Source organism: Pundamilia nyererei, unplaced genomic scaffold (genome assembly GCF_000239375.1).
Source record: "Pundamilia nyererei isolate P.nyererei 1_Seehausen unplaced genomic scaffold, PunNye1.0 scaffold00176, whole genome shotgun sequence".
NCBI classification, from domain to species: Eukaryota; Metazoa; Chordata; class Actinopteri; order Cichliformes; family Cichlidae; genus Pundamilia; species Pundamilia nyererei.
The window spans coordinates 77,456-89,436 of record NW_005187577.1 but is presented as its reverse complement, the minus strand read 5'-3'; the positions used below and the strand labels follow the sequence as shown (position 1 = coordinate 89,436).

The following is an 11,981-nucleotide window of genomic DNA, read 5'->3' as shown; positions in this document are numbered from 1 at the left end:
TGTGTGTGTGTGTGTGTGTGTGTGTGTGTGTGTGTGTGTGTGTGTGTGTAACAGAAATGAAGGAAAAGTGAAGTTAAAGAAACCTTTTCCTTGCAGGTACTTATAACTGTGGGACTTGCCAATGTGAGCCCGGCTACCTGGGTGCCCGCTGTGAATGCCAGGAGGGTGAGACAAGCAACATGTTTCTCAGCGCCTGCCGGGAATCCGAGGGCAAACAGATCTGCAGTGGACGAGGCGAGTGCAGCTGCAACCAGTGCCTGTGCTATGAATCGGAGTTCGGAAAGATCTACGGCAGCTTCTGCGAGTGCGACGACTTCTCCTGTGCTCGACACAAAGGCATCCTCTGCTCAGGTAGGAAGACCTCTGACATATTCCTTCGAGGATCGTGCTTGCAGGGTGATGTTAGGGTAATTCTTGTATGTGATTCTGTGGAGTTTCTGTACTTGTCATGAAGGAGTAGTTTGAGCTAAAGCTGGTGAGAGACCACACCTCAGAGGGCACTGAACAGGAACACATCAAGACTCTTTAGATCTGCGATGCTTGTTGTGGGTTGGGTAATCCACATTAACAATAGTGAGTCACGTCCCATGCCTGCTCTGGGTGTGTCTTGGTGGTTTGACCTTGTCCTGACTGCATTGAAACCAACCCAGCTTTTCTGGGTAAACTCAAACAGTCACCTGCAGAGCTGCTCTCTTTACTCACCAAACTAGATCAAAGGAGCAGCTGCAAAAGTAATGGGTCTAATGTTCATCTCCTGTTTTCTTTGCCGTCTGCCTCTGGGGGCATGTCTGTTGAAAAGATTCAGTACATGTTTGCTGTTGGTGTGGAAAAAGGAAACCAATGCGTGCAACAAAACAGCAGTTCCTGTAGTAGCCACATAAAGGAAACCAAGTCAACTACCGTAGACTACTTTGTTAAAATGCCCAACTTGGGCCACCATTATTGACGTGAGTGAACCTGGACCTCTCATTGATTTCCAGTGTTGGTGCCTTTTGGAGCATTTTTAATGTAATTATCTGGGGTGACCACTTTGTGGTACAAACCATTCAAAAAGGGGGATATTGGTGATGTTACGATGGCCATGTGAATTTTCTATATCTACCTACCTAACAGTTAATGACTACAGCCTACTAACCAGCCTTGCTATCCTTAGCTGATAATTTGGTAACCATGCTTTTGTCCAGATATAGTTACTTTTGACCCCAGAAAAATTACTCTTGCTCCCATTTGGTGATCATCTCACCTGTAGCTATAATAGGAAGTTTTGAAACCTCTGTATACATCATTAAATAGAATAAGTTCCAGGCGTTTTCCAAGCCCTATTAAACTGTGTAGACAGAGATCACCCTCACTAACATCTGATGCTTATTCTGGCCGCAGGCCTGAAATATGACAGAAACATCTGAGTTTAGAAAAGAGGACCAGTGGTCCTCTGGTAGGTGTCCAAGGGGTAAAGAGTTAAATGTGGTATCCAGAAACCAATGCACTGTGACATCATTTAGTTGCAATCAAATCTTAGCTAAGTATTCAGACTATATAAGAAAGATCTCTTGTCCTCTCATTGACTGTCCCAGCTGTAATCTGATGCCCAGCGAGAACCAAGACTTGGTATGAAAATCCAGGTTTGGCTCAGGGTGTATCTGCCGTTGTGTTCCCAAAACACTCGGTCCAAGACTTTGAGTTCTGATGTGAGACCTCCTGGCTGAAGGAGACCCACTGGCTCATCCCCAAGCCAACGGCTGTTCCTGTGAAACCACAGAGAGCGCTTTGTGCCAGTGGGGCCGGCTTTGGCGCGATCCTGTTACACAATGCCTGCCTCTATTTGTCTACAGTCAGTAGAAACAGAAGTCTTTCGTTCAGTCAGTGGCGAGGCTGGACACGCTCAATACACAGATGCATAATGGCTGTTTGTTTGTACTGATCGTCCATAAGCAGTCATTAAATGTTAACAGTCCACTACCTTCTGTCCCTCTCCTCCTCTCTCCTGCCTTTCTCCCTGTGTTAAACTGTAATGAGGTCCTAATGATTCTAAACAGGACACCTCCATGTTTTGCTCCTTGCACTCCTCTAAATGTGTCAGTTAATTATTGTGGACCTTGTGTAAGACACAAGAATTACAATAATAATAACAATGTTAATATAACACCATTAGGTGACCACTGGAATACTGCTAAGGGGTGCTTTGAGCCCCTCAGCTCTTGTTTCACTGAGATTCATCACAGAGAGTGAGCTGCTCAGTCTGACACCTGGGAAAATCAGGCTGATAGCTCATTTTTTCTGTGGATGCTCATATCAAAGTTTTTGACCATTTTGAATAATGAAGTCAGTTTATTTAAAAGTAATCTCTGTGAGTCTAAATCTCAGGCTTCAGACTGCTTTAAATACTCAATTTCAGAACGTTTTGCCTCTGTGTGATGTCACTGATAAGTGGAAGGTCTTCAAGGTCTTCTTAGACACACAGCTCTGGTCGTGAGCACAGAAGACCCATCCACTAGCTGTACAAACTTTGTTTGTAAGGGACAGCCATTCAGAAGAAATCTGGCTCCGGTGAAGGGTGAAGGGAGCTGAAACGGTTTGTTTCGGAGAAGATTAGTTGAATGGCTTCAGTGAGACCCGGTACAAGATTAAAAAAATGTTTATTTGGAACAGTTATTCCTGCAAGTGAGGCTGCAAGAAAATTTGCATATTAGATCCACATTTGAGAGAGCTGGAGCTATCAGCGAGTTAATCTGACATGTAGTTTGAAGAATGTGGTGATAGAGGTTTGGTTTCAGTTGATATAACTTGCGATGTTTATTAGATTATTGCTGCTCTGCAGTGTGGAGGCTATAATCCCGACCGGTCTATCTTATAGTCAGCCTGTGTTCTTGGTTACCATCAGTATTTAACTTCAGTCAAAGGCAACCAGATTGTGTTTGTGGCGTCTTATTCACTATATTGCTGTAAAGTTTTTATCACTTATTATTGATTTTACAGTTGTGCTGTTGGGCTGTGTCAGCATGTGAATGTTGGGATTGAAATATTGACCAGACAAGTGTGTTAATGTTGCTGTCATTGCAGCCATGCTGATGAAGCCACTAACATCACGTCAAGTGGCTTCGTCAGCAGGTTAAAGTGGCAGCTCTCTCTCACTCAGACATGCTCGACAGTGAAACGTCCCTGGGTAAGAGTCACACCCACAGAGCTGCTTCCACTTTAGTATTATGATGGCTGATTCTCCAGAGACCTGCAGTCAGCACTTCCGTGTTACTTTGTACTGTCAGTATGTTTCCTTGATCTTTATACAAAATAATCCAGTTCGTTAAAGAAGAAATGTGTCAAGCTGGATTACATCCTCTGCAAAAGCAAAACTGCAGTAGTGCTGGACATGTGTGAGATTTTGAGATGAGCCAAGTTTAAATCTGAACATGTTTACTCCAGGAAATGATAAAACATTGTTAACGATTTGTTTAGGAATGTAATAGGAAATATGGCCTGGTGACCCAGTGTCGACACAATCAATGGTAATCATGCTCTGGACTGTTTTTAACCACTAATTTTTTCCAGTGAAACAAAGTTTTCAGTTAATACCCGTGGTTTGGTCACTCTTGGAAAGCTGCTGCTAATCCTCTCACAGCTGAATGTGAGGACACAGAATCGGGCTGCACTGTACATCCAGCTGGAGTTCACACCTGCTGGGCAGACCGGCTGTTTGGTTGAGCTGTAATTGTGTGTTGTGTGGGCGTGTATGTGCTGTGGTGGCACGAGGCAGTCAAAACCACTGGAACAGTGACATCATTATACGTCTTAGAGCGCCTGTGCTGCTCCGCCTCTGTTCCAAGGTAACAGGGATTCATGAAGACTTGGTCGTCCTCCTGCCCCTCTGACCCACATCTCCTCTGCCGACTCTGCAGCTGGTTCTAAATAATGATCTCAGCACTCAGCAGGCTGCAGGAGCCAGAAATAGCGTGGGTCTTTTTTCCAGACTTGGACAGGCCATCTTTTACCTCATAAATAAAAGCGTGCATACACACCATGTGTATTCACTCGGAGGACTGTGTCTCCTTATGGAGTAAACGGAAACATGTGTGTTTATTCACTCTCGTGCAGAGCATTACTGGAACTGTGCTTGAATATAGAAAACAGTTCTCTTCAGCCTTAATTGGTCTATTTGTTTTGTCACAGAGCCGTTTGGTTAAAAACAAGAGATTGACTTTTCTTTGTGCTGCGCTGAAAACAGACCAGTTTGACACAATAGGACTGCAAGTGTGATTGATGTTGTCCCAGCTGCAGAAAATACATGTTGAAACGGCTCTAACAGTCCTGGAACACCTTGCTAAAATATGCACAGTTGCCAAAAATATTTGATACTAATTACATGTTGTTGTAATAAGAAAAGCCTTGTCCCAGGTCAGCTGTGTCAAAGATAAAATCCTCAGATCCTGTTATGATATATTTTTCCTCTGATCAGTGATGGATCAGAGTAGCTCATCAAAACCAGTAGCTTGTCTCAAACACCATCTGTGGAGCAGAAGCATGCAGCTGTGGCTCTAAAACGAACTATTGGACTTATCTTCTGTCAGCTACAGTTGTGATCAGAAGTTTATGTGTACTCATCATGGGCGTGGATATCACGGTAATTTTGGTCTTTTAATGATTTCTTTGAACTGTTTTTTTGTACAGATTGTACAGCACACGTCGTTAATGCCTGACAAACACAAGAACTGGACGCACCTTAATTTATTTAGGATTTTCTCTAATCATTTAGATCGACTGTAACGTGTTGGCCATCTGTCATCATTCATAAATTAGATGGCAGTTATTTGCAAAATTCCATCAATCTGTCTGAGAGTGATTACAGTCGGTCTGAGTCTGACAGCTATTGTTTTGAGAGCAGTAGCTTGCCATCAGATAACCTGAGCCATCACCCTGTGATCCAAGTGTTGTTGAGGGTGTTTCATGCTCAGCCTCTGGGCAACGACTTGCAGTCAGTCTCCAACTGCCAAAGAAAAGGGGAAAAAACGAGCACAATCACTGGGGAAAGATGGACTTTTCCAATTTGCAGAGAGGTTGGTGCTTTTACTTTAATGTAACTGAGCTAATGGTGAAGTTGATGACCTGAGCTTTGTATTAGAAAATGTTCTGTTCTCTTTCACTCGCTCTGTTTGTGCACGTGTTTCTGCTTAAATACAGAATAGAGAAAAGGAACACTAGAATTAAATATGCTAAATACTTAAAAACGAGTTTAGTGAGACTTTAACAACGCAACCAACATAATATAAATGTTATATGCAGTACATTCTATTCATTCATCATATTGTTTCTTCATAATGTAATGGATGATGAAGGCTTTTAAATAAGTTTTTTCATGGATAATTAACTTATATTTGTTACTAAAATGGTAAAACCGATACATTCAGTCATGTATTTAATTTCCACCATATTAGATATGTTTCTCCCTTTTTTATCTTTTATTTTGTAAGATTTTATTTAGAGTCCAATTCGTAATTCCTTTTGCATATTTTCAACATCATTTCAACAGCAGTGCATATGCCTTTTTATTGTGAAAGGCATAGAACGAACTGATTTCTGAATAGGCAGTGACAGTGGTATTAAAGGGACACAAGTGAATTGTGCTATTTCTTAAATTTCTTACATTTGTAACATGTTGTGTTGCTAAATAGTTTAGTCTGTTACTGTTATTTATACTGTAGCAACTGTAACCCACATAATTTCCTTAGAGATTAATAAAGTATGCTGATTCTAATTGAAACACTTTGTTTCAGACAAAAGATGAACTGAAGTTCTGCCACCAGATAAATCAGGATTATTTTGGACATGTAATCAGAGTTTTAGTCTGTAGCTATAGCAGAGTATAAGAATGCAAATGTGGACGTGGAAGAAAAAAAAATAACAGTAGGATGACTAATATCTGTCCTGCAAAGACAGTTTAATTCAGTGGCTGTGTTTCTCATTAATGTTTTATGTGTCAGTACTTGAACATGCTGCAATTAGTGTGCCTGGTGTTCATTAAAGCTGGGCCGGCAGCCATACCACCAGTTAAAGGGTCACAAGCAACACCAGTCTCATGGCTACAAAGAAATGATTAAAAGTAATGCTACTGTACATATTTCTGACACTTTGATGTCAGTTTGAGTGTTAGCGGAATGCTAGTATCCATTCGACTATTGACTAGGAGCAACATTTTTATCATGCGCTGAATTTATGCCAACATTTGAGTTAATTCTCTGTGAACTGTTCTGTGTCTGACTGATCAAAGCTACATACCCTGCACCTGGGCACCTGCTCTCATTTCTCACACTCTGAGGTAAAACAAACACCGGACGACTCCTCCCTCTTCTTTGAGACTTGACTGAACTTGACTGCTGCAGATTTCTGCTCTGAACTACTATAACACAGATGCACAGGATCACACACTCATCCTGTAGCTGTGTTCTTCCAGTGGGCTTTTAAAGAACTCTGACTTATAGATTAAGTCCTTTAACCAAGTGTTGATATCCAAAATGATCTGTGTGCAATAACTAAAAGGTCAAAAAAAGCATTTATTGAAGTGCAGTTTTCAGATTTATATGCTCTTCACGTGTTAAATACTAGTCCAAAAACCCAGATAAAACCAGAGTAAAAGTCACTAGCAAAAATTTTCTTACGTATGACAGCACTGGATCTGTGTTATTTTTCACTTTGAGTGATCATGTGGAAAAATAACACACAAACACAGAGGAAGATTTTCCAGCTGTGTTTGGGGCTCACTCTGAAGTCTGGCAGGGGTAAAGCTAGCTCAGCCTCTTGGGTGGTTTGTCAGTCAGAGGTCACTGCTTCAGCCCCTGGGTTAATATCCTTAAGCTAAACAGCTGAGTGTGGGATGAATACAAGAAATCAGCTTGGTTGTTGCTGGGTGCATGCTGTGCCATCCACACAGTGCTGGGCGGAGGAGAAAATAAACACAGAGCAGCTTCTGAATTCAGATTTGTGTCTGGCAGATTCCAGTAACTGGAGCCTTCTGATGCTGATTAGAAGGTGATCTGTTGCTGATATGTATTCTCACACACGACAAATGAATGACAGGAGGACCTCCAGGGCTGGAGGCAGTGCTAGAGTATGCCAAGTGAAAGTAAATAAAAACAGAATGCAATGATTCTACAAAAAATACATTCACGAGTTGTGGAACAATTTCAAAATAATGTTCCTCAATATAAAAATACAACTCTGAATATCTCATCACCAACAGTACATGAGATATCAAGATTCAGAGATTTTGGAGAGAGGACAGAGCTCAATCTCCCCTGAGCTCTGGAACCTCATACATACCATATACGTGAAATCAGCCGTGATTCTGTCATGGAAGTCAGTGCACTGACTCACACCACTTACTGTGTTATCTTGAAATCCAGCTTAAAGTTCTACCGTGCAAAGATCAGCTGAATTCAAATCTTGAAATAGTTTTTGAAGAGCCTGGGTGCTGTTGTTTTTAAATGCTGCACAGTGGCAAACATGACATGTTGCTACCATCAAATTTAAAATGTGCTAATGGGGTTTTTTTTTGGTTTGTTTTTGTTTTTTAAATAATGCATTTTCTCATGCATAACGGCCCAACTTTTGAAGTTCATGTAGTATTTTATTCACTGTTTAAAAGCATCACATTTTTTAGGTGTGTGTGATGAGAGATGTGTATACCTTTTCTCATGATCTTCCTACACTGGAGCCACATATACGTGACTGATAATAAGAAAAAGAAGAAGTCGGTCTGTCTTTTTCTTTCCGTGTCTATGTTGTGTCTTAGTGTGAGTAATGTTGATCGATGCAGAGTCATTCTATGACTTGCAGTCTGAGGAGAAGAAAAGTAAGGACTGTTTTCATGGTTGATAATGATTGTTGTCATCTGTGTGCTGTTATTCACATAATAATCCCAGCTACCTGTAATTGCTGCATGCTCTGATAGTTTTAGCGAGCTCTGCAACAGGCTGCATGTCTTACGTTACCTTTATTCTTCTTTTACTGGAACTCTTAAAACAGCCTCACGAAAGAGGAAGTTTGGTCTCCTAAGGTTTTTACTCCCCCACATCTCATAGAGACCAAATACTCTGTTTATTCCTGTTGATGAACTTTGCTTAGCTCAGCATACATGAGAGAGCTTGTCTTGGCCTGCACATTTTAATAGCATACATATTTTAGCTGTTTGACCCGCTCACTCAAACACTCACACAAAGATACGCTAGCAACATTGTTTAAACTGCCTTTTAAATAGAAGGCATATTGACTAGAAAATGGATCCCATACTGAAGTAAAGATGTATCAGATGGTTGAATCTGAGAGAGAATAACGGTGCTCTGACAGTAGTGTGGCCTGTGACACCTGTAAAGCTCATTTTGCTGACTTAAAGTTTGACGTGTGCTTATTCTGTTGTGTTTCTAGGAGATGGATGGAAGTGTTGATACCAGTCTCTGGTGTGAGTAGTAGTGCTGTAGGCCGTGTCTGCAGCTGTAACATTTCCTGGCAGAAAAAATACGAGTGACTGCCTGGAGTGTGCTGTACTGTATATTGTCACAGTGATTGTGACAAGCCAGCAGCAGACATGCTGCCCAGATAAAGTGCAGTACTTGTATCCTTATTCCGTATGCACACCAAGTGTTCCTTGAATTCAATTCAATTTTATTTATACAGCAACAGTTCTGAATAACACTCACCCTATAATTTTAGAAAGAATTGCACAATCCCTTGTGAGGAAGCACTTAGTGAAAGTGTGAAGGAAAAACCCAGGCAGTCACAACCAGTTGGAGGTGAGGTGATATTGAAGAGAGCAGAGAGAGACAAGGGGAAAAACAGGGATGGATAGTCAGACTGTCAGTTGGTCGGTCTGTGCGTTGGTCTGCCACGGGAAGACGCCTGTTCTCTCAGGATAGTTTCATGTCTCCCACTATGGCGTTATTTTTGTGCCACTATTCTGAGCGCACGTAAAAAAAAAAAAATTTGAGCGGACTTAAAAAAGACATTGCAGGTGCAAGTGTTGCATTTTGAGGAGAAATGTATTTTGAGCGAAGAAAAGCTAAATTTGAGTGAACAAAATTCATTGCTGCGTGCAAAAAATGTATTTCAGTGTTTGCTATTATCCACACACAGTAGCAGCCCATCTCGCTCAGTTTTTGCATTTGCGCTTGCTCGCAATGTGTTGCTCGCGCTCTCAACATTTCTGCCCGTGCGCGTTCAACTCTTTCTGTACACCGTTATGTTTGTGCCACAAAACCAGCCAATCACAGACTTGGATGCAAAAAGAAAAATCTGATTGGCTGTTTTGGTCTTCAATCAGCTCGAAATGACGAAATGCAATATCCCAGAATCCATTTCGTCAAGAACAACAAGACAGTGTACATCACTGTGACAACAGCATTTATTTTAGTTCAAAGGCTTTATGGTCTTTCCTGTATTACCTGGTGGTGTAGCCGGCAGATTTTTTTAAATTTTTTTTTTGTTTTTTTGTCGTCAGTTCAGCCTTATATATTATGTTTAACCCGAGTGACCAGCTGGTGGGTAACAGGCATCTCCGAAAACGTTAGAGCACTTTTGCAAATATGTGATGTCTTGATAAATCGAGCAGATATTTGAAGTTAACACAGCACCATTCTCGTATGAAAATATCTTAAAAGTTTATTTTGTGACCCATAAAGAGTAATATTTCAAACTCCGCCACTCTATGTTCCTCCGCCACTGCCTCGTTTGAGTTTTGAACGAAATGGATTCTGGGATATTGCATTTCGTCATTTCGAGCTGATTGAAGACCAAAACAGCCAATCAGATGGTTTTTTTTGCATCCAAGTCTGTGTTTGGCTGGTTTTGTGGCACAAATATAACGGTGTACAGAAAGAGTAGAACGCGCACGGGCACAAATGTTGAGAGCGCGAGCAACACATTGCGGGCAAGCGCAAAAACTGAGTGAGAGGGGCTGCTAGTGTGTGTGTGTGTGTGTGTGTATGGATAATAGCAAACACTGAAATACATATTTTGCACGCAGAAATTAATTTTGTTCACTCAAATTTAGCTTTTCTTTGCTCAAAATAAATTTCTCCTCAAAATACAACAGTTTCACCTGTAAATTCTTTTTACGTGTGCTCAGAATAGTGGCACAAAAATAACGTCATATCCCACCTGCTCTTGTGTTTTGCTGCTGCAGTCACACTGCACAAGGCTGAGGTTGTCACTGTTTAGGCTTATAAATCATCAAGTACTCTTGAGTTTAACAGTTCTTTCATGTCACTGCATATGACTTAAATTCATGGAACCCACTGACAGTTTCAGCCTTTGATATTTGTTGGTCTCTGGAAGTATTTCATTCCTCCTGCTCCAAATTTCCACATATAGACAGAAGTAACTTGGTGTGTTTGATCTTTTCCTCTTATCTTGTGAGAACAGTGTGTCTCCCAGATCCTAGCCATGACAGAGGATTAAAAATGTCACTGAGGGTGTTTAAACCGTGACAGCAGTGATAAGTGATAACATGTTTTCATTTCTACTCACTGGGGACACAAACTGAAGCCTCGTCGGCACTTTTGCTGCTCACCGACTCCCTGCAGTCACTCCAGATGTTTCGCAGGACCCTCTTAGAGGATTTGTCTGCTGGTGATACTTTACAGTTTTTGTTACTGTCATGAAATCATCACTACTGCCATTTTGTGTCTGGCAGGGCGACATTTGCTGACGTGTAATTGATGTGGCTTGGTTTCAATGAACCATAAATGGGGAGAAACGTCTACCAGGCCCATCCTCTAAACAATAACCGTGTGTTCTTGTAAGCCCGTTTTAGAGTACAGTCAAAGAACCCTTGGGAATATTCCTTTCAGCACATTGAAACCTTGAACTCACAACACGAGCAGCTTCTGTTTAAAATAAGACACATTCCGAGGCCAGTCTGAGCCTGTGACTAAACAGTAATCTTATCCTACAGCCTACTGTGTCATTAAGATGAATGGTTTACAGAGATATTGTTCTCCTGTCAGAGCACTCATTTAAAGTGGTACACTCATATTTTGAGGTTCCTTCCCAGGGTCAGGGAGGTGCTGCCTTGCTGTGATGGATTTGTCTCGTCTCTGAAATGAGTGTACAGAGCACTCTGTCATTTGCTTCTTCAAATGATGTCAAACAAAAGAAGTGCCACCACAGGCATCATGTAAGATAGTTATCAACTTAAATGTTGTTATGCATAGATTGTATTTCTTTTAGTACTTTGTATTCACTGTAAGCCGAAAAAAATTGACCCAGAACTACTTTTGTGGGTCCTCTGGTTTTAGAATAAATAATACTTTAGATCAAACGTGGAAGACAGGACTACACCCAGACTGATATTTGGTCATTCAAAATCCTACATATCCAGTTTATTTTATGTGTGTTTTGTTGTTTTCGAGTGGCGTCCAGTCTGCAAACTATACAATATCAACACATGTTTGAAGGGTGTTTCTTTAGGGTCTTCTTTACTTTTTATTTTTATTTTTCAATGATCGGCCATTAAAAATACCAATGCCAGTATACTGGCAGATAACTAGCAGAGCAGTCCTTTAAGGTCTGACACCTCCCAGCAGGATCAGGTGTTTTTTGGACAGTCACCTATCAGGTGCTGTTGGGGATAAAGGGGTAGGATCCTGCGTGGTAACGACTAGATATAGTGTAGGTGGATGAATCTTTGGGGACAGTACTATTCTGGTATCCAGCTTTGGGGATCCTGAGTGAGGAGCACTGGAAGTTCTGTGCGGAGCAGCCGTGAATCGCTGCCAGGGTTTCCACCTAAGAATGAGTGGCTGAGTCATGATTGGAGAAATTAAAGAAAAATGACTGGCACTACCTGCTTGTGTCAGTACTCATCATCACCCATCAGATCTAATTGTGGGCTCGTGGGTGATTTGAAGGTCATTTGGGAAGATGGGGAAAACCTAATGCTGGAATTTGACTGATGTTTTTGAAGGAAAGGACGTGTGTGGGTCACCATTTTTTTTTTT

At 41.3% G+C, this 11,981-nt stretch overlaps 1 protein-coding gene across 1 annotated transcript in view; it reads left to right on the top strand.

Moving 5' to 3' along the window:
* Positions 1-11,981, top strand: part of itgb5 (integrin, beta 5) — a 41,168-nt gene that overhangs the window by 17,302 nt on the left and 11,885 nt on the right. The window contains exon 11 of the mRNA XM_005746251.1: positions 97-351. Coding sequence (XP_005746308.1) covers positions 97-351 — 255 coding nt within the window. The remainder of the gene's footprint in view (positions 1-96; positions 352-11,981) is intronic.